The sequence below is a fragment of the Toxotes jaculatrix genome, chromosome 14 (genome assembly GCF_017976425.1).
Source record: "Toxotes jaculatrix isolate fToxJac2 chromosome 14, fToxJac2.pri, whole genome shotgun sequence".
In the NCBI taxonomy this organism is placed as follows: Eukaryota; Metazoa; Chordata; class Actinopteri; family Toxotidae; genus Toxotes; species Toxotes jaculatrix.
Window position 1 is genome coordinate 26,114,967 of NC_054407.1, and position 22,166 is coordinate 26,137,132.

Genomic DNA, 22,166 nt, shown 5'->3' on the forward strand with positions numbered 1-22,166 from the left:
GTCCACATACTTTGATGGAAGTGTGTCCATGAGCCTGTGTCCTGATCAGCGACTGATCGGCGCTGATCTCAGACCAATGTAGCAGCGATATGTGGGTTATATAAGGCTTTATCTCCGTGTCCCTCTGAATGTCAGCAGCCAGCCTCGGGGGGAGCTGTGGTCTGTTTACTACAGGGAAGAGGGGAGAGGGAGGGGGAGAGCAGGAGAGAGAGGGAGGAGAGGGAGGAGAGGGAGGGCAGGAAAGAAAACTTTTCACTTCTGAGGAGCCACAGAGGAAGCGTGTGCGTGTGTGCGTGCTGAAGCGGAGACCATGCAGGTAAAACGCATTAGCTAATTGCTCTCAACTTAATTAAACGGCGTTGTGATCGGTTAATTGTGCTGCTTTGAGCGGGAGAGTGGCCTGCGCCTGGTACAGGACCGAGAGACGACGGACCGAGCCTCCCACTAATCCGATCCCCGTAGAAAACCAACATTAAACCCAAACTTTTTTCTGCCTCTCGTCTCTTTCGCCTGCTCTCCAACACCACCCCCACCGTCGGGCCGACCGCGGCGCCCGTCCTCCGGTTCACAGCTTTTTCAGAGCCACTTACGACCGAAGCGGTTAAATCGTAGTTTACATGGACATGTGTTGCATCGAAGTGTTAAAGGTGTGGATTTCAGAGCCAGGACGCGTGTAAACGGGTCTGCTGGGCGGGGGGCAGGGGGGGGCAGTGTTTTCTAACACATCTGTGAGCGGAGCCACGTTCGTTAATTAAACGGCTGTAGTCGGTGTAGGCCTCGGTTTGCGCTGAGCAGCGGCGGCGGCGACGAAGCGGCGCTACAAGCCCTCAACCAGCGGGCTACGGAGCTAACTCGAGGCCGAGGTTTGTGACCTGAAGCCGTGCGAGCGTGTTTTTATCCCGGTGAAGCAGTCGGTGTGCCGGAGCTGCAGTTCCCACCTGGACCGGGCAGAGTTTGTTGGGGTGGGGGTGGGGGGGCAGTTAATTATCTGTCTGCTAACAGGCTAGCTAGCAAAGTCACACGACTGTTGAAGCCTTTGATTTCTGAGTTTAACGGAGAAACGGCAGCCAGTCCGAACCCACGGCTGTCAGACAGAAGTGAGCCGCTTTCACTGCGGGATTCTTTGCAGTGAAGCCGCAGCTCTTCCACAAACACCGCTGTAATGCGACGTTTCAGGCGCTGCTCAGCTTAGCCTGCTAGCTAATTGATTCATCTCTGGTCGGCATAGCTAATTAGACTTCTCATTAATTAGCCAACTACGGGCAGAGGGACGTCGCTGTAGCTGTGTGTAGGCTTTTAATCAACAGAGCGGCGATCAGGGGCTTTTACAGATGATACTGTGCAGACGCAGCTTGGTGGAAACATGATGTGGTCGTATAACCCTGCTAGCCTGCTAATTGGCAGGAGGAGGAAGTGAGGACAGCGGTGGGGTTTAACTGATGTCCGGCCGCATCCCGGGTTACAGATGTTTGCAGAGAAATACGGCGGAGCTGTGAGCTCTGTTCGGGCTTATTTTAAACTGCATGTGGAGCTTCACGGGACCTCGGAGCGTAGTTACCGTGTTGGCCATGCTCCTTATATCGGTCAGAACTGGAGGAGGGGGGTCGGTGCTTCAGGCTTGCTGCTTCTCCTGCAGTCTGCTCTGCATTTAATAAACTTTATGTGCACATGTGATATCAGATCAGTGCGGCGGGTTGGAGTCAGAACACGGAGATCCGAAACAATGGATCTATTATCTTGTTCTCCGTTTTCTACAGTGCAGTGTAAAACCTGCTGAAAACATTAGCTGGATACTCCCCTGCACTACAAAGGTGTCATTTAAACAATTGCATTATTGTGTAATTTGATTCGCTCCTTGCCGAAAAAAAGGTTGGGATCCTCCCAACAAAGCGTGGTTAATGTTTAAAACGAAGTTGTGAATGAAGCTGTAGGAATGAGACTGATCCAGATTAGTTCTACAGTTTTATGCTAAATGAAGGGTTTGGTTTTAGATTATTAAAAAAGGCAGTGCACGATGAGCACTGGTCACCGAGAGTAACCGTATGATACCTCTGTCCTGATCTCAGCAAATTATTTTCTTACATCTCATGTTGCTGTAGTTCTTTCCCAGTGAAATCCTTTGTACAGTGTGATAAACAGTGGTGTCAGACCCTCTAACGTGCACCTGTGTTTTTCAGGAGGAGTCTGGAGAGACAGTGAGCAGTGAAAGTAATGGGGTGGCAGAGTGGCTGTGCCCCCTCTGCCAGAAAGGCCAAACAGACAGATCCTCCCTGTCTCTGCATCTCACTGAGCAGCACAGTGTACTTCCATCCTGTGTCGACAGACTGCTGGACATCGTAAGTACGGCTGGGTAGTATGGCCAAAATACAGTTCACGCAGGGAAAAACGGTTTGAGAGTTGATGCATTAGTAACAATGCAAACGTTATGTGAAGCGGTACAAAGAGAATCGTCAGAAACCAGGGTCAAAGGTCGACGCTCTGCAGCGTCTGAACTCACTGTAAAACAGCTTCACCAGTGGAGGAGTGACTGCTGGGCCACTGGACTACAACCTGTTTCTGTTACTTAGTCCACACTCTGTGGTATTAATTATGTGTTCATAACAAAGGGTCCCTTACATAGATGGATGAGTGACTCAGTCCCCAGGTCTGCTCACCCATACACAGCAGTGAACATCAGAGGAGATGCAGGTCAGATGTGAAGAGGTCATCATTCTTCATTTCTGTTTGTTATTACCAGGTAATAACAAAATAAAACTGCTCATCAGAGTTTGTCTCAGTGTTTTATTCAGATGATACTGACAGAAAACTAACAAATGCTTTTCTTACTGAGCAGAACAAAGTACTGTGTGTAGGATGAGATTGTTTTCATGCAGTCTGGGAAAACGTACGCTGATCTGTGCACAGATAAATCGCAGTAGTCTTTACTGTCTCATAGGAAATTTGTTTTCACAGCCTGTACAATAACACACAGAAACAACACCATGTGTTAATATATTAGTAATTAGTATTTTGATTTGTGACTGTTTAGGGTGGTGCTTTCTGTTTTCATGACTTGTTTGTGCAAATTCACTCTGGCAGTTAGAGCTGTGTGCGTTATTCTAATAGTTGGAATATTTCATTGTTTGGATTAGCCAGTTACCAAGTATGTCAGAATGAAGGCATTTGCTGAGTGGACATAATAAATAAGCGTGTGAGTGAACACGTGGTTTATAACGAGCCGTGACTCTTCAGGGAGCAAAGTGTTTAGAGATATAGGTAATTTTATTTGTGGATGAATTGATCAAAGACGGTTAAATATATGCCTTTAGGGTAATTTTCAAATTAAAGGTTAGCTCTGTGTAATGTAACCACACATCAATGAGTCACGCCCAAATGTTGTGCAGCTCAAAAGCTGCGTAGCATTCAGCTCATCTGAAAGGAGCCGCTGCAGAATGAAGGTTTCCAACCGTCTCCTTCTGATTTGTTTGACCAGGCTGTTCTGAAACAGGGTGCCAGCAGAGGACAGGAGGACAGAGGTGCTCAGACGTTTTCAGGTGAGGGTGTGAAAATGCTTTTAATGTGACTGAAATCATAAGAAGGAAACCGCAGCATTGAACACTGTAAAAACACACACTGGCTTTTCTGTGTTGTAACTACACTGATCAGGTGTCAGATCAGACTTACCCTATGAATGCATTATTACAAAGTGAATCTGTGGTGTTAGTTATATTTTGAACTCTGTGAAGGTAAAAACAAACTCACTGGGAAAGTTCTGAGGAATCAGAGAAATGCGTTCACAGTAGAAAGTTGCTCCTGTACAGTGTGCAGCTGTGTCAGTCCCCCACCCGTTAGAAGTTAAACCTGTATGTTCCTTTTATCAGATGCTGAATCGTCACAGCTGAAGCACGCTGAAGACTTCAGTTCAGACCCCTGCCAATCGAGCGAGAGTTCAGACGCTACCCAGACGCTCGGAGACAAAGAGATGGAGGAAGAGAGAATAATGGAACAGGAGGGAGGTGAAGCTGAGCCCGAGCCAGAAGAGGAGGGAGATCAACTCACAGGAGCCAAACAGCAAAATGCAACTGAAAACACAGAAATCCCAGACGCCAGTGAAAAGTCAGTCGGTAAAAATGGTGTGCCAGCTGAAAATAACACCCGCTCATTCAAATGCAATGCCTGCCTGGAAACTTTTCCCAGCAGAACTGCCCTGAGCGTTCATTACAACTCTGCGTCCCACATTCAGAGGATGACTACAGGGTCTGCAAAACAAGGCGGAGAGAGTGATCCTCAGTCTCCCTTGGTTCCTGTCCTGTCCCGGCCATACATATCAAACAAACCCTACCAGTGTGCTATATGTCGAGTCTCTTACAATCATGCCATCACCCTCGAGAGCCATATGAAATCTGTGTTGCATCAGACCCGCAGCAGAAATGCTGGAATTGTTGCACATGCTGCAAACAGTGCGGCAGCCACTGCCGGTTTGGGAGGTGGCACCTCCTCTGCTCTGAACGCTGTAGTGAGCACATCTGGAAGTGGATCCGGTCAGTTAGTGACCACCACCAACTGTGCTGCTCCTGGGACTGTGATGGTGACGACCGCTAACGACGGAGAGCAGATTCAAACTACGCAAGTGGCTCCCTCCCTCCTCACCTCCCCTGTGGCCTCAGCTCAGGCGGTCTCAGCCTTCCTTACCCTCCTCACTTCGAGTCCTAACACCCTCTCGCACTCCCTTCTCCCCTCCCTGTTCGCGGCCGGCGCTGCTCCCGGTGCCGCCGCACATCAGCTTGTGCCTCAACCTCAAATGGTCATGCCCTTGATCTTGAATGGGCTGCAAGCCCAAACCCAGCAGCACCAAGAGAACCAGCAAGGCCAGCTCCTTACCCAGTGTGTGCCATTCGTAGGTCTCAGCACAGCCCAGCAAGCCCTCCTAACCCAAAGACTTAACAACTTACAGAGCCAGTGGCCCTCTGCAGGAGTCCCGACAAACATACAGCCCTGCCCCGAAGAGCAAAAACAGACTATAAAGTGTGAGGGGGAACAAGACAGGCAGAATAGAGAAGGGACAGATGAGGAGAGGGTTTCAGCTCAGATCCAGGACCGAGAAAACCAGGCAACAGAGAGCGTTAGAAGAGAGAAACTTAAGGAAGAGGACACTAAAGAATTTGCACAATGTCCTAATATAGAAAGCAAAGTGCAGGCTGAGAATAATGAAGACAATGGGAAGGCACAGAGAGATAGCACAACAGATGGAGACCACGCGACTAATCAGTTGGACCTGGAAGGTGATAAAGCAGCTAGCCTGAATCCCTCCCCAGCAGGCACAGAGAAGAGCCTCCGCAATAACAACCTCTCGCCTTCTGCATCTGTGCCCAGCAACTCAACCCTCAGTCCTGTACATTTAAACTTAACGCTGAGCCCTGACTCTACTCCTCAAAAATCACAATTGGGCACTAGCCCTTGTGGCTCTCTTGGCACCCCAAAATCCAGCCCGAGTACAAATGCCTTAACTAACAACCAAACTCCATCCCATTGTAACACGATGGGCACCATTCATCCAGACCTTCCAGTGCTGTCAGAGTTCCAGTCGGAGGTTCTCTGGGCGTTCTTCGAGTCACGCAGTGAGGCTGATGCTGCAAGTCCTCCCCATGAAGACTGCGAGGCGCTCGGCAGAGAGGTCGGGCTCTCTGAGGAAGAGGTGCGGAGGTGGCTGAGCCAAGCTCGACACAACAAACAGAGGCAGAGGGCGACAGAGTCAGACAACCTGCACGGCTTGGCAGGATTTTCAAGGCATCCACAAAGTTCTGACAATGACTACGATGACGAGGAAAGCTCACTGATTATAGCAGAAGGTGAGGATGATGCAGAAGCTTCAGGGAGCCAGGCGATAGATTTGTCGAGTACGAGAGGGAAACGAAGACAGAGAGATTTGGGGAGGGAGGGTCAGGGAGATTCCTGTCTCACTTCTGACTCAGAAAATGAGGTCTACACCTCTGTCATTGTGTCTGATGAGGAAAGTCAGAATGGGTCTTTGAGGGAGGGTCCTGAGAGCCCTGCTAAAGGTGAAGCACAGCGGGACGTCCATGGTGATAAAGGGTCAGTGGGAGGAAAGGTTTTGCGCTCCACCACTGTGTTTCTCTCGGATGCAGAGGATGAGTATGAAGACGAGGAGGGTGGAGGGGGTCAGAGGGCGAAAAAACGAAAGGGGGAGTTTGAGCGTGATGAGGTGGAGGTAAAGAGGGAGAGACAGGACCCAGATGTGGATCTTGAGCTGGAGGCCCAAGGGGATCCTCCAGCTTCACAGGCCCACTCGGTGAACCATCCCGAGATCCCAGGCAGTGCTCTGCACTCACTTCCTTTGTCCCTCACTCACTTTTCTACTCAGTTCCTTAGCCCCTATGTCCTTTCTCTTACTCCTTCAGTGGTTGGAGATGGGAGCAAAGTACCAGTCTTTCCTAACCCACCAACCATCACACGCTTCTCCAGCTCTCTTCTCTCACAGTCTCTCTCCTCCCACAACCAAACGTCTCGCTACCTGTCCAACGGTGGCGACTGTGAGTCTGCTCTGGACCTCAGCATGGGCAAAAACAGCTCTAAACCTGCTTCTTCCTCGTCGTCTCTGGCCGATAAAATTGCAGCACAGAAGGGGCAGTTGCTGGACGGGCTCGGCCTGAGGCCCACATCCAAAGGTCTGGTGGTCGTCCAGGTTAAGCCCGAATCGGTCACTGCCATGCCCTCCTCCAACAGCAGCGTGAGTCTTGTGAACTGCAATAACATGACGAAATCTAGCATTTATATGCGAGCAGCAGAGAAAATGGGCTCTACATTATTGGAAAGGGAACGAGAAAGGGAGAAGGAAAAGGAGAGAGAGCAAGAGCAGCAGCAGAGGAAGTCCAAAGGAAAAAGGTATCGGGACATGCGACGTTCAAGGACCATCATTCAAGCTGAACAACTTGACATTCTGTACGGCTGCTATTTCAAAGACCCTAATCCTGGGAAACACGAGTTTGAACAGATTTCAGAGTGGGTCCACCTTCCAAAGAAGGTTGTTCAGATTTGGTTCCAGAACATGAGGGCGAGGGAACGAAAGGGTGAGGTCAGGTTTATCAGCGATGGCACCCTGGCAGCGGTTGGTAAACCTCTCATCAAATTTACCTGGCCTCTTTCCAAACCCATATTCTCCAACAAGCCTGCTCCAAACAACACCGCGTGCATAACAACCACTCCAATTGTGCGCACGCTCATGAAGACAGAGAGGGAGCCTGTGAAGGAGCTCGGCAAACCAGCCGCTGTGAAAAAAATAACCCCAGTTCCTATCAAGCCCAAGGAGGCTGTTTCCTCTGCTGTGGCCTCTCCTGTGAGCAGCAGTGCGTCTGCAGTGCCAAAGACCAAGCTCGAAACCACCAGCAACGTCACTATGGTCAAAGTTGCACCCAAAGTCAACACCCCTGTCCTTTTAGCTCCACCCAAGGATCCAATCCCCATCGCTCCAAGACCAGCCCAGAAACGAAAACTAGAAGAGGAGAGCGAGGAAGAGAAGACCGATGAAGAGAGAGACAATGAAAACGAGATGGGTCCTGGGCCGGGGACCACTAACCGCATGGTGCCCAAGCTGCCCACAACTCCCATCAACAACAGGCCTCCTGCCGCGACAGTGGTGCCACAAAAACAGAATGGGCTGAACTACTGGACGCCCAAAGTTCCCATTAAGATCAACACTCTGTCCAGAGAACAACTGGCTCTTCCCACACACACGCCTCCTCGAACCATCCCCCCTCCCCCCACCCCCAGCATTGCACCAGTGAGTCCGAATACCCCCAGCTCTGCCAAAGTGGCCAGCCCCTCCACCCCGGTCGTGGCTAAATCAAGCCCAACAGAAAGCAGCTTTCTGTCCCACTCCTCCAGCCGTAGGCCACGCACGCACTTGTCCTGCCTACAGCTGTCCATTCTGCAGTCCTGTTACGAGACCTGTGCCCACCCCAACGCCATGGAGTGCGAAGCCATCGGCACTGAGCTCAATTTGCCGCTCAAGGTGGTGCAGATCTGGTTCCAAAACACGAGAGCCAAGGAGAAGCGCTGGAGGTTGCAGCAGGAGAAGATGGTAAGTGGACTCTGCCGTTTCAGTTGTAAGTCACATTGTGTAAAAGAAAGCACTGACACGCAGCAGGGTCAGTCAGCGACACCAGGAAGGACTTTCAGCCTGCTTCTGTGACGGGGTAATAATGTCACTTTGGATATGGGCTGACCGTGGTGAACGTTCTGTGTTTCATTATTATGTGAATTTGATATGTTATGATATAAATTCTTCAAAGAAAAGTGTAAATCATGTTGTGGTAAGAGTTGAGTTCAGCCTTATTACTCAGCCTGACTTTATTCTGACAGCCATCCACGAACATCCTGCATCTTTAACCACATTTGGTATTAATGTAACTGTGTTATGTTGCTGTTCAGAGACGTAGGTAGAAGATATGTGTAATGCATGAACATAGAAATTATACAGAGAAACTTAAATGCTCACTGATTCAGTCAGACCTTAACAGATGTGACCTGACTCTTAATCCCTCTCTGGTGTTGTCTGTCCTCTCCACCTTCCTGTTCTCAGTCTCCTCTGTCAGGTGGAAAGGTGGACATGAGCTCAGGAAGCTACTTGCAGTACAACGCTCTCAAAGCCAACCGTCCCATCTTGCCCAAACCCGTTCAGCTGACAGTTACTGAACCTCCAGCTTCCCCAGTGGCCGGCCAGCCGGTGCCAAAGGAGACCCTGACAGGCCGCTGCGATGCCTGCAACATCTCCTTTGAATCCAGGGCTGCAGCGAGGGCCCACGTCTTCTCCCCACGTCATCTGGCAACCCTGAGAACCACTAACTTTGGCCAGCCGACGACACTTGTCAACAAGAACGGCAGCGGCGGACCTGGTAGTGCTGTGCCAGGCTCGCAGGGCTCTCATTCCACTCTGGTAACCAATTCTGGTGCTGGTCCTGGAGTGGAGATGGTTATTGAGTCGCCTCCACCGACAGCCACCAGCAACAGTTAAACACTCAGATCAGCATTGGTCTGCACACTGACTATTCTCGGACCTATTTGGGCTCCTCAGATTTTAATAAACAAATTTGAGCACTAATCCTCAAAAGCTGATATTCTTAGTTTTTGAACTCGGCCCCCTGCACCCGCTGCCCAACCTTCACTGACTGAAATCCGTTAATCTACAACGTTCACCTGGAATCTAACACGACAGCAGACGATTTCCACGCTGCTTCTCACTTAATCAGCTGCTGCCTGATCAGTGACGAACACGTCTCAAGTCTCCCTTGGTCATCACACACTTTATCCAAACACTTTTGGTCCTAACCCTGTGATTATATAATACCTTGCTTCAGTGATCTTCCTATAATTTGTAAAGGCACTCAGCTTGCCGTGCTTGAACTGTCGTACCCTAAAGACTGATGCAAAAGTGTTTCCTCTTTGGAAGTGGCCATTTGACAGTGGGCCCAGGAACACTTTGGGATAATAACATGAAATACTCACATTAATAACTCCCAGTTTGCTCCTGTGGAATTGTTTTTCTTATGCCTCCTTTCACTTGTAGAGCAAAGATTGCTTGGATGAAACAGGACTGGCCTGAACCGCTGGGAGAGGAAGGACTGGTATCGACTGTCACCTTTTAATTTGCTATGGGAGTGTGATCTGAAGAGTGTTGTGTCTACTCACTTGGGATATAAAAAGAGGTACTTCAGAGAGAATAGGGCTGTTGAATTGTCCCCATTTACATGTTCATAGTTTTCATGACAATCCAAATAGAGCAAAAAGAGGCTGAGGAGCGTAGAATCCTGGCATACAGCACTTTGACTCATTTTACATTGTTTGAGATGTTTTTAAGCATTCTGATGCAAGTGTCTTTTTATGGAAAGATACGTTAATGCATGTTGGATGGCTTAATATTAAATCATGTGAAATAAATTGATTTTTGCTAGTCTAATGAAACATGCTTTAGGTGTGAGCATAACATTGTGGAAGAGACGGATCTGAGAACAAATGGAGAAGAGCTCTGTTCCAAAATACTTTCACATGCATTTCTGAGGGAAAGTCTCTGAATGTCGTTTCCTTCAGCTTGGACGTAACAAATCCCGCCTGCAGAGTTCTCATCGTTCTTTGGGCCAGGGCCTGTAATCACCAACTACCTTTTACTACAAATTACTTTGATCCTGTGGATTTCACTTTCTCCTCAGATGTGTGTATCTCATGTTGGAAGACGGCTCTTCAAACCTGTTGGACGATAAATGTTTTCACCTGCTGTAGGTGTGTTAAAAACATGACAGCCTTAAGAGGAGACACCACCAGGTATACCAGTTCAAGCCCAGGTGATCCTCGTATAATGTTTGTGAAATTATTTCGTCTGCATCTGGCATGGAGGCTCAGACTGAGTCCATGAATCTTATGGTTTTGTTTGCCATGAAAACTGTGCATAAGACAGGAAAGTTAAGGTCTTGTTTGTTTTGTTCACTTCAGTATTTATACAGACGACAATAGAAGCAATTACAAACTGGTGTAACAATTTTATTTAGGTCACAACCAAACCTCTAAGAATATTTAGAGAAGGGGGCTTGAAATGGGCCATTTCCTCCACTTTTTCTGTCCCTGTTCAGTTTTTCAGAGTTATGATTTCTGGTAATGTACGTGCTGTGAAATGAGATCTGACATCTGGAAAACGAGGGAGAAAGTTGGGTATTACCAGTATCCTTAAGGGACTAATGGATACTAAAGTCTAGGAAGCAAATTGGGAAACATTAAATGTGTTGACTGAGAGCTAATAAGATGGTGCTGTGTTGAAGGACATATAACATACTAAAGATGTTTTCCTTCAATTTAAGTTGTATATTAATGTTACTATTGATAGTTTTAACAAAATGCAAAACTAAAACATGAACTTTTGTAAAGAAATATATTAAAAATAACTGATATTCCAAAGTAATCCTCCCTTTGCTTTCTGTCATTCAAAAACCAAAAAGCAATCTTGAGGTCGACAGAGAGCAGGAGAGGTGTTCGTAAATGCAAACTGTAAAGGACATCCCACAGCTTGACCCTTGCACTAGTCCACAGTTTTTTGCACAAGTTACAGACATTTCACATGAACTCAGCCATTCACACAGTATGAAGAGTCACTTGGTTTGGTTGTTGAATCGGGGAAGGTAACAGCGTCCTTTCATGACGAATAATCTGGACTCCTGTTGGAAACTGTATCTTGTGTGTAAAGCAGGGACTGCAGTGCTTGGACCTTGAGACTGGGATCTCTCTCTCTCTCTCACACACACACACACACACACACGGTGTTGCACTGTCCTTACTAGATAGGTTTTTATGGAGATCTGCTTTTTATTCTCTTATGTTTTGTCACTTTGATTATCACTATTGTTATAACTGTACTACTACTTATACGATTTATCATTACTACTCATCACTGTTTTTGATTATTATTGATCCATAATGGTTTTTAATGCCACCTCTGTGCTCGAGAAGAGTATGGTATTCCTTTGAATATTGAACAATAATAGTGGCAGTGTTGTTATGAATTGTTAGACTTTTGATTAAGCTTATTTTTCCTCCTCACTTGTACCTGCCTTTTTGTGTTTGGTCTCCATTATGCTTTCTTTGATATACAGAAGAAGAAATAAAATCAGTTGAACAACAAAGCGTATCTGTGCAGCTGCAGTGTCACTGGGGAATTTATCTGTGTATTCATTCTGTGTTTGACACTGGTTCACATTCACCTAAACGGTGTATGATCAGGTGTGTGTGACACAGGTGTGGTCTCACGGTTTCTATGACAAAGTGAAAAACTTGTTTAGTTTTCAATCTGATTCACGATTGGCTCCGGCAGCTGATTTACGGCCGACGGGGGTTTGATTGACGGAAACTTGATCCAATTAAAGCCACACATGCGATGCGTGGAACCGGAACGTCCTGGTGAATCAGCCAGTAGGAATGCGGCAGACGCCAGAGAGCTTTGTGACGAATAGTACGCTGGCGAATGAGATTGAGAGTTTAACGGCCGCAGTGCCGCCTGGCCCCGCCCCCGGCTTCCATGTCTGGAGTGGAGGGACGGCGCCGCGTTCTCGCCTTTCCGTGTGTACATTTTAGTAAATAAACGTGGAAGCGGGAGCAGTACCTGGAGGCAGCGGGTCAGACGGCAGTCCCCGATCATCGTGGTGTGCTGTTTGAGTGCTAGCTGGAACTCTAGCTCGCAGTTTATTCCCCATTTTAACTTTACTGAGCGGCGTTTTCCGCCGTTTTTTTTTCTCTCCGCCGCCCCGCTCACTCTAACGTTACCCCCCGCCCCCCCCCCGCGTGAGAGTCGGGGCCTGCAGCGTTGGTTTGGCCACGAGGAGCGTTGGTATAGCTGGAATAGGGCGATGGCGGAGTTCGGTAACGGACTTGCGGAGGAATCCCTACTAGATTCAGACCCCGGACATCCCGAGTTGGAAGACCCGGGTGTCGGTGATGAAGAGCCGGGGTTAGAAGAGGGTGAGGCCGCGATCGAAGACCCGGTAAGTGAAGGGCATTGTCTGAGACGTGGGAGCCCGCATGGAGACCAGGACTCACCGTGGTCCGATCGGGTCGCTTAGTGAACGCGGGCAGACGGTTTATGTTTTTTGCACTAATCTGGGGTCACATGCCGTACGCGTTACTGTTGTCGCCTGTTCGACATAAACCGCCATTGTGGTTCACGCAGTGCAGTAGAAATGGGTGGTGACATGCGTGGTGTCGGCAGCCATCTTGGCGCAACGGCGGCGGCAGTTTCTCTGCGCCAGGGAGCAGCTCGAGCCGTTGGGGGGAAAAAATCCTCGTCGTAAAAAAAATGCGAGACGGAGAAGCAGGAGACCGTCAGGGGCGAGGGTAGGACAGGCCGCCGCCGCTGTGCGAGTCCACCTGCATAAGAAGGCGACCTGCTCACGGTAATAGCACATTTTATTCCGTTTACCGTCACCGTTATGCTGCCCGCCATTGCGTCTCAAACTCCGGTGTGTGCACGACAAATGACCCAGCGACAGCAGGCTGTCGTTAGCCCACCGAGGCGTGTTGCACCTGAAATGACCAGCGACCAGTCGGCCATTAATACCAGCCACGAGCCCGAATGCGGCATTTGCACCTGGGGCTGCTGTTAGCCTGCTAGCTAGAGCCATTACCATGAGGTACCGGGGCTCCAGCGGGCTAACGAGCCAGCCGGTTATAACAAAGCCGGACTGGAGACCGATCACATGCACCTGACCACCCCTGTCGGTGATTTTGGATGATGGCCGGTGTCGGGCATCAGCGGGACATGAGATCTGCCGTGTCCTGCACGGTGGCTGGCGGCGGCACAGACAGGGCTGGTCGGCCTAATTTTAATATTCAACTTATTGCCTGACGGTTTCTGCGCCGCAGGTGCAGGTGGGCAGGAGGACGCAGTGTTGCCTGTCGGGCAGACGACGCAGAGGCTGCGGTATTTGAGGGGCTGGGTTTGCATCCTTCGGTGTTTTGTTAGAGTGGCGGGGCGGGGGCTGGAACGGAATATGCGACAAAACACTGGAGCCTTGGCGGGTCGGTGTCGGGTGGCTTATCTCAGCAGCGTCCTCCTCCGCGAGCCGGACACGTAGCTCCGTGTCAGGTTATCGGCACATGATGGTACCATCACGTGCAGTGTGTCATTGTGCAGGTTCACTCTGTATTATGCTGTGTGTGTGTGTGTGTGTGTGTGTGTGTGTGTGTGTATGTGTGTGTGCGTGTGTCCGCAGCCGTTAGCACAGGATGGAGCTGGAGTGACTCCCACTGTGCTGCAGTGCACCACTGACAGGCTCTCATCTCTGAGCTCGCCGGAATATTTCATTTGTTCTGTGCTTTCACTTTGTCTTCTGTCCTCATTGCTCCAAACACATTTCCACCTGTTTCCAAAGCAGCTGTGAGTTGAATTTACATTCAGTGCTTTTCCTGATTTAATATTTATGGCTGTGTTCAGGTCCCATTGTCAGGTGCAGGTATAGTGTTTGTAACAGTCAGAAGAAAACACACCTTTGTGTTTGTGTTGTGTTTTCTTGTATTCACTAAAGTTCCCTTTGTTCTGTTGGTTCTGTGTTTTCTCGTTATGTCTTTGTAATCACTGAGAGGTGACAGGAATCGTGAGTGTGAACACGGTTTATTCTGATACGTTCGTGGCCGAGGTTAATTTCCTTGCTGTAGCAGGCAGCAGCTGCCAGCTTCAGGCCAGACAGTGACACACTGTGACTGCACAACACTCACATGAGGCAGAAACAACACACGTTTTCAGATTGTCGTGTTACACTGACACCATCGCTCCCGGGTTCAGCATGTTGGTGCTGCACCATCCTCACCACTGAACAGATCACAGGGTTGTGGCCCCTGTTGTTGATGGTTGTATAGTTGTGGCACTTGTTAAATGCTAAATTCATGTTTCAGTGTGTTGTGAGCTCTAATGGAGTTTGTCTGCATTGCAGGAGCTGGAGGCAATCAAAGCTCGTGTCAGAGAGATGGAGGAAGAGGCAGAGAAGCTGAAGGAGCTGCAGAACGAGGTGGAGAAACAGATGAATCTCAGCCCCCCACCAGGTGTGTTTGCTTTTCAGGGGCAGGCAGCTCCGTCCTGTCTCTGCCACAGCCAAATCTTCTTTAAATAATCAGGTCCTTTGATTTTGTGTCGAAATCTAACCCCAAACTAACATCTTTAATTTTAGAATGTATGCTCAGTTTATTAGGTCCACCCAGTGGAAACTAACGCTGTCTAATGGAACAGTCCTGAAATAAATCCTCCCTCATGGAGGTCGTTGTTATTGTGACTGTTGTTTAGCCTCCCCTCACTGATATAAATGGGGTGGACAATATAACACAATACAGCTCAACAGCACCACCGACTGCAGCCTCCGGAGTGAGTGTACGGTAGAACCAGCGCCTCCCTGAAACAGACTGAATGGACTCAGAGTGTCACACACCACAGCTCAGAGGCAGAACTTCAGATTCACAGTAAAGGTTCTGGTTCTGGGTGGGCCCGTTCCCCAGTCCTGCTGACAAATAAACAAACAGCTACAGGTGAAAACGTTACCTCATCAGAGGAGGTGAGAACAGAAATAACTTTACTGGATGGAATCATTAGAAAAACCTCGCCTGTCCCCGCCTGTGCTGAGTCCTTGTCCCGGTGCACCATGGGTAAGGTTAGGATTATAAAGTAGCTTTAAAAGTTAAAGGTGAGAAGAAGTTGTGTACCTCAGTCACTCCTGAGCTGAGTGAAAGAAGTGATGTGGTACTGAGGAAATAACATTGGTTGTAATTTAAGCTTAAACCTGTTCCAGCTTGTGGAGCATCCAGGCACCTTCTACCCCTCAGCCTTCCAATGGGAAGTGTGTTGCCCTCGGTCCTGGAGTTGTTGCCCCGTGCATCTCTTGTTGTGTTGTGATGGAAATATTTCCCTGCTCATGTAGAGCTGTGTTTCTCCTGTCCCCTCTGCAGTCGGCCCCGTCATCATGTCCATCGAGGAGAAGATGGAGGCAGACGGCAGGTCTATTTATGTTGGAAACGTGAGTATCCGTGTCTCTGTGTTCTCACACAGTTTCCTCTTCTTGTTTGCAAAAGCCATCGAGCTTTTGGCCTTTAAGCTGTGAACAGGTGAAGCACCTGACCAAGACTGTTTCCTCGCCAGTCTCAGCCATGGAGTCCTCTCTCCCTCTGCGTGGACAGCGGTGGAGCTGTCCACATTCGTCCTGGTTTTACAGTTAAGCTTGGTGAACATTAGAGGACATTCAGTGTCCAACAGTCTGACAACCCCTTCCCCTGAAACCACTCGTCCCACTGTGATTGGTGCATGTGATGAGACTTTAAAAACACTGACAGTCACAAAACAGCTGTTTTCTGTTTGGATTTGCTTTCAAATCATTTTCAGAAAGATTTTGATCCAGTTTGAGGCTTTGACCTGTTTCACTGTCGTATCTTAAATCCATCTGCTGTAATTACAAACTCGGAGTTAAAAGCTTGCTGCCTATAACAGGCGTGTGTTTGTGGTGCAGCCGTTGTGACCTCTGACCTTTTATTCTCCGTGTCTGCAGGTGGATTACGGTGCCACGGCAGAAGAGCTTGAGGCTCACTTTCACGGCTGCGGCTCAGTAAACAGAGTCACCATCCTGTGTGACAAATACACAGGACATCCCAAGGGGTAAAAACCACCGTCGTACATTTTCACTGTGCAGCAGATCAACATGTGGACGGCAGGTCGTCATCGGCAAATATTCCCCCCTCCCACTGTGGGTGGGCAGGTTTTATTGCATCAGCAGCAGTGATGTTGATGCTGCCACAGTGTCACAGCAGCTCGATGACTGAATGTGGCGGCTTTGGTTAAACGAAGCCAGGGATCGACAGTGATGGCTGCCACTTATGGACCGCTGTGTAAATGTAACGGTTCTGGTTGCACCATCAGTTTATCTGGGTTCTGTCAGTGTCGTGTGCACAGGCTCAGCTGTGAGCAGTCAGGTTTGTTCTTCTCTGATAAAGCACACAGTTCTCTGCAGTGATTCTGTTTTCATCCTTCAGGTTTGCTTATATTGAGTTTGCAGACAAAGAGTCTGTGAGGACAGCCATGGCTTTGGACGAGTCCCTGTTCAGAGGAAGGCAGATAAAGGTGAGAGATTTTCACGTTTGGCTTTTCCTCTTATTTTATGTTTTTCCTTCTCGAGGTTCGTACGCAGATCTCAGCGGTGACGTCTCTGTGAGAGGAAATGATGCAAAGAGCAGCGTCACTGTTTTTCTTTTTTCTTGATCAGAAAACGTTTTGAACTAAGTCCTGACGAGCAGTGACCACAGTGAGGGAGCGCAGCAGAACAGGACTGTCAGCGCTGTACACGTCGCTGCTGCTGCTATTTGGAGAAACTTTACATAAACTTTCTGCTGATAGGAATTATTCACAGCGAGAGGGCTCCGGGTTCGAACCCCGGTCTGAGCTCTTCTGTGTGCAGTTTACACGTTCTCCCTGTGCCTGCACAGGTTCTCTCCGGGTTCTCCAGCTTCCTCCCACAATCCCAAAAAACACACACATCAGGTTAATGGCTGCTCTGCACTGCTCCTGTGTGCGTGTGTGGTTGTCTGTCTTTGTGTGTCGGCCCTGTGATTGATTGGCGAGCAGTCCTGGGTGAACCCCGCCTCTCGCTCACAGTCAGCTGTGATTGGCTCCAGCAGTCTAACATCCCGGCTCCGCAGCAGCTCGGTTCATCCTTATTTAATCTTCTGTGGAAAATGAATCAACCACAACAAACTTATTCAATCTGTTATTTCCAAAGCAGAAGGAAAATGTTGGAATGAGATTTATTTCATCACTCTCTCAAATGATATGGAGTTTAATTGGAGGACGCTGTGGACTGTATTGTCTCTAACTGTCACCTGTCGGATCCTCTCTCCTCAGGTGGGCGCTAAGAGAACAAACAGACCAGGTATCAGCACCACAGACCGCGGTTTTCCACGGGCTCGCTTCCGATCACGGGGAGGAAGCTTCTCATCGCGTGCGCGCTACTACAGTGGCTACACACCCCCGAGAGGCAGAGGACGGGCCTTCAGGTGAGCCGACGCCGAGACGCCTCAGCTCTCACACCCGAGACGACACTGCCCCTGCATGCACTGTTGGCAGGAGGAGGACAGGACATACAGGACAGGCCGCCGTGACCAGAGATAGTTAAAGGTTTATGTAGAGAAGCAGCTCGGACTGTTATTTAGGTTGCTGTCGTACAGAGTAGGCATGGACACGTTTGATAGGACAACATGCAGGGAAACGAGGGATGAGGGTCATAGGTCAGGAACCGTTCTGGAGGACCAGCGTAGTTATGTTACACCAGGCTCTGCCAGGCCTCAGCTGGTCACTGTGTAGGAAGCGTGTAGAAGGTAAGTACAGACGAGTGTGAGCCCTGTAGCTGCAGCAGCTGGAGTGTCGCTGGATACAGACAGAACAAATTTGAACTTGTCATAGAAACTCAGGTACACAAACACACCTGGTGACCAGGTTAGAAACTGCTTCACATCTGTTGTAGGACTCTGGGCTCATTGCATGTCACATCACATAAACCCATTTCACCCGAGGCTGACGAACATCTGTGCACATCAGTCTGTCCTTCCTGGGTCTGAGACCCGTCTGTGAGTCTGTGCTGTGTCCACGTCTTCTGAAAGACACTCTGTCTCTGCACTGAGTCCGGCTGTGGTCAGAGCGCTGTGCACCGAGATTCTGAGCGAGACGCAGACTCTTTGTGTCGATGGGCTTCACCTCAGAGCTCTGCTGGAAGGCCGCGTGGGGTTTTTACCTGCAGACGTCAGGTGTTCACAGCTTGTGATGAAGCCATTTTGCGGTTCACTTTAAATGTTTGGGGCACAGCGAACATCATGACCTGCTTCGCCCTGTGTGTGATCACAGCCAGTGACCTGAACTGGCCCCGTGGCAGAGCTCTGTCTGTGGAGCCATCGTGTTCTTTGAGTTGACAGTGAGAAAGGAAGTGGTCTGTCGGACATGTTGGTCAGCACGCCGGCTTCCTCTCTCACACACACGCACACACACGCACACACACACGCACACACACACACACACACACACACACACACTGAGAGATTCTGACCTGATCCTCATCTGGAGGTTTAATACTTAAAGTTCAGCATCTTCCCTCTGAACCAGAACCAGGCTGAACTCCTCCACACAGAGCGCTCCATGTTGCCGCTCCATGTTGCCGCTCCATGTTGCCGCTTCATGATGCAGAGTCCTGATCAGTTCTTCTTCTCTGGAGCACGAATTCCAGTTTCAGCCTTTAAATAAGCACGAGTTGCATCTGTGTTCATTCCTCTGTGTGAGAAAGTGTCAGAATCTCTAATCAGTGTGCGTCCTCCCACTCACCAAGAAACCCGGTCCTTCCCGTTCACTCTGTGGGATTTGGCCCACGCTGCAGGACAAGGCACGGAGAGCATCTGATCTGAGATCAGCTCTGTGGGAGATTTGTGTGTGTGACTGTAAAAGCTTGAAGCAGCAGGTTGGATCGTCTCAGGTCGGACGTGTTGTTCCAGCCTCAGCTGAATCAGACTCCACGTGACGTTTCAGGGTCCTGAACTGATTGTTGCTGTCGCCGTGAGTCATGTGACTGTAACGCAGACGTGCTGAGGCCCCTCCCTCGCTCGTCTGCTTCAGGCCGAGCTGGTGCCTTGTCTTGTTGTGGGAACTCGTCCACAGTGAACAGACACACACCTGTGTAAAATCTTTGCGTTGACCTGTTGTGAGTTTGGGAGGATTTCAGCGTTCAGTCTCTGAGTGTTTAGTTCCTCAGATCCTGTGTGTGTGTCTGTCTGTGTGTCTGTGTTTGTCTGTGTTTGTCTGTGTTTGTCTGTGTGTGTCTGTGTGTGTTTGTGTGTGTCTGTGTGTGTCTGTGTGTCTGTCTCTGCGTCTCTGCGTGCGTGCGTGTGTCTGTGGCTGTTGATCTTCCCAGGCTGGCACAGTGAAAAGGAAAGATTTGAACGTGAGACACAGACTGTGCTCGTCATGGACACGAAGCTTTTTGTTTTTCCAGAGCTCATGTGGAGTGTGTGTCTCTGCATGGACATGAACCTACACACACACATACACACACACACCTACTCAGATTCACCTTTACTGTGTTCACTCCCAGAAACGAGGGTTCATTCCTGCAGCCTGACCTCAGCATCGAGCCTCCTGACCACTGGCTTCAGTCCCAGTGTGACCAGTTTATGTTTACGGCTGGATGGTGTGTGCGTGCGTGTGTGTGCGCGGCGTCCTGCTGGGGTTTATGTGTGGTTCTGTTTGTCCTCACGGTGTTTCCCCACAGCGACCCCCAGAGGCGGCTCTCGAAAAGAGAGACTCAGAGAGAGAGAGAGAGAAAGAGGGAGAGGGAGGGCCTCTGCTGTCCCCTCACCCCCCCCACACTGATCACTCCTCCTCACAGCTGCTCACAGCTGAACCATTCCTCAGACTAGTAACACAACAAAGGCACAATACCTTTAAGATGGTATGTCTCCAGAGGACACACTGTTGACATCTGTCAGTTTACCTGTAGGACTTGAAATCACAGCAGACACGTCCTCTGCCCACACACACACACACACACACTCTTTCACTTTCACACACACACACAGATTAGATCATATCACAGGAAATTGGTCATCATCTGAAGCCGAGCAGAAAAAAACTCACCCTCTTTTTCTCTCTCTTTTCCAGGGGCCGAGGGCGAACAACATCGTGGTATTCCCCTTACTAAACACCCCCCCCCCCCCAACACCCCCTTACTATTGACCCTCCCCCTCTCTGTTCCATTTAAGAAACACACACAGTGACACCCTGCCCCCCCCCCCCCCCAACAATAAAAGAAGAGAACCCCAGAAGAGAGAAAAAAGTCAAACAGGAAACCCTGTGGTGGACAGAGACTGACTGCCGCAGTGTGTGTGTGAGCGTGCGTGTGCCGAGGTTGGTGCGGTCGGCCCTGGTAAGGTATCAGTTGGCCACTGGGGGGGGGGCACGGTGGCAGATTCCTTCATTGGTTTTTGTTGGGTGGGGGCGGGGGCGGGGCGATGATGGTACCTCAGGCTGCAGATGTGTCTCCTTTGGTCTGGCTGTGACCTCCTGCTTTCACACCATCACCAACACAGCCACCCACTCACCCCCACCACCACCTAAACAAGGAGAAGTGTGTGTGTGTGTGGGGGGGGGGGGGGGCAGCTACAGGACGACAGTGTGTTCATTTTAGTTTTGAATGTACATTTGTGAAATGACATCCAGAGTGTTGTGTTTTCAGTTTGTGGTTTGGAGTATACCCCTCCCCTCCCCCTCTCCCTCCCCTCCCTCTCTCCCTCCCCCCAGTGGACAGTTTGTCTCTGAACAGTGATGGACCTGCTGTGTTCATTGTTTTTGTTCTTTTTTCGTGTGGGCGGGGTCGTTATACTCCCACCTGCCCCCCCACATCCCACCCAGCATGGCCTCACTTCATTTTATTTTGACATCAGTGTTTTTATTTCGTGCGACCCCCCCCCCCCCCCCTCCCCCTCTCTCTGTGCTTCTTGTTTCCCCCGTTTCCCCCCTCCCCCCTCCCCCCCCTCCTCTCTCTGTATATTAGACCACTTCTTGTCGTTTCAGGTTTCAGGACCAGTGGAGGCTGACGACCCCTCCCCAGGTGGCGCCGGCCCCCCCCACTGTCTCTGCAGCGTCTCTCTCTCTCTCTGCTCCTGCTATGCACACTCACCCCATCCTGTCCGTGTGGGGGGGTGGGGGAGGGGGGCAGGGTGACCACAGGCCCGCGGCGGGGGGCATTTACTACAACAGCAAACGCTGATGATGCTTTTAGTTGTTTTCACACTAACACACACACTTACACACACACACACACACACACACCTGCTCAGCACACACGCCTGTAACCGGCAGCCAACCCTTCACATGATTTCTATCCAGAGAGCTGGAGCCAACACAGCTGAGAGAGCGAGGAGGGCAGGACCAGAGACCAGGGTGTACAGTGCAGACCTTATAGCGCCCCCTTTCTCTGACTTGGCGCAGTGCAGTCACGGCTTGTCGGAGGAAGGCTGACGAGCTAACGGCATTGGTTATTAATTTAATGGAGTGAGTGGGCCGGAGCTGTTGTTTTAGGGGGGGGGGGGTCGGGGGGGTTTGTGTGGAGACTTTTTCTTTCTCTTTTTTTTTCTTTTTGAAAAGGGGGAGTGGGTTTCTTTTTTTTTATTTTTATTTTTAACCCATGAGTCTGTAATTAGGAAAAAAAAAAAAAATAAAGACATTGTGTAAAAATGAGTGTGTGTCAGTGTGAGTCCTCTGCCTGAGTGTGTACTGCTGAGCAGGAGCAGCATCCAGGTAACTTAAGGTTAACTTCAGAGGATCAGACCAAAAACAGCCCAAACTACCGACCAATCAGATCACTGGAAACACTGAGCACTGTTCCTACAGGATCCTGACAGGGACAAAAGAGTTCCCAGTAAAGAAACTGAATAATACAGAGCGTCAGGTCTGTCTGTAGGTGAGTGGATGGTTTTTCATGTGTTCACTCTGCTTTCTAAACAAACAGAGTTTCTCACTGAATAACTCATCATACAGATTCACAGGTTCTTTAATGGGACAGAGTTCCTGACACTGAGTCCATCACTGCAGCTCAGAGTAACAGGACAGAACTGTCCATGCATAA

At 49.6% G+C, this 22,166-nt stretch overlaps 2 protein-coding genes across 5 annotated transcripts; both read left to right on the forward strand.

Moving 5' to 3' along the window:
* Positions 1 to 181: 181 nt before the first annotated feature.
* On the forward strand, positions 182 to 11,663 carry zfhx2 (zinc finger homeobox 2). Of its 2 annotated transcripts, XM_041056161.1 has the most exons (5): positions 182 to 316; positions 2,178 to 2,336; positions 3,473 to 3,533; positions 3,861 to 8,077; positions 8,579 to 11,663. In XM_041056161.1, the coding sequence occupies exons 1-5, from the start codon at positions 311 to 313 to the stop codon at positions 9,008 to 9,010; spliced, it is 4,875 nt and encodes a 1,624-aa protein (XP_040912095.1). In that variant the 5' UTR covers positions 182 to 310; the 3' UTR covers positions 9,011 to 11,663. The 2 variants fall into 2 exon arrangements, with proteins under 2 accessions (XP_040912095.1, XP_040912096.1); XM_041056162.1 differs by lacking the exons at positions 182 to 316; positions 3,473 to 3,533 and adding an exon at positions 741 to 863.
* A 389-nt stretch (positions 11,664 to 12,052) lies between these two features.
* Positions 12,053 to 21,638, forward strand: pabpn1 (poly(A) binding protein, nuclear 1). 3 transcript variants are annotated; one of them, XM_041054364.1, is made up of 7 exons: positions 12,053 to 12,518; positions 14,463 to 14,571; positions 15,466 to 15,533; positions 16,059 to 16,165; positions 16,540 to 16,627; positions 17,405 to 17,556; positions 21,113 to 21,638. In XM_041054364.1, exons 1-7 carry the CDS (start codon positions 12,384 to 12,386, stop codon positions 21,306 to 21,308), a joined length of 855 nt encoding a protein of 284 aa, XP_040910298.1. In that variant the 5' UTR covers positions 12,053 to 12,383; the 3' UTR covers positions 21,309 to 21,638. The 3 variants fall into 3 exon arrangements, with proteins under 3 accessions (XP_040910298.1, XP_040910299.1, XP_040910300.1); XM_041054365.1 differs by having other exon boundaries at positions 20,201 to 21,292; XM_041054366.1 differs by lacking the exon at positions 12,053 to 12,518 and adding an exon at positions 12,566 to 12,926.
* Positions 21,639 to 22,166: the final 528 nt, after the last annotated feature.

Bases quoted from the DNA above. Each gene is read 5' to 3' on its own strand.
- zfhx2 (XM_041056161.1), top strand. The intron at 3,534-3,860 runs GTGAGGGTGTGA...TCCTTTTATCAG, and splicing joins AGGTGCTCAGACGTTTTCAG to ATGCTGAATCGTCACAGCTG. The intron at 8,078-8,578 runs GTAAGTGGACTC...TCCTGTTCTCAG, and splicing joins GGTTGCAGCAGGAGAAGATG to TCTCCTCTGTCAGGTGGAAA.
- pabpn1 (XM_041054364.1), top strand. From the start codon at position 12,384: ATGGCGGAGTTCGGTAACGGACTTGCGGAGGAATCCCTACTAGATTCA. The intron at 12,519-14,462 runs GTAAGTGAAGGG...TCTGCATTGCAG, and splicing joins AGGCCGCGATCGAAGACCCG to GAGCTGGAGGCAATCAAAGC. The intron at 16,628-17,404 runs GTGAGAGATTTT...CTCTCTCCTCAG, and splicing joins TCAGAGGAAGGCAGATAAAG to GTGGGCGCTAAGAGAACAAA.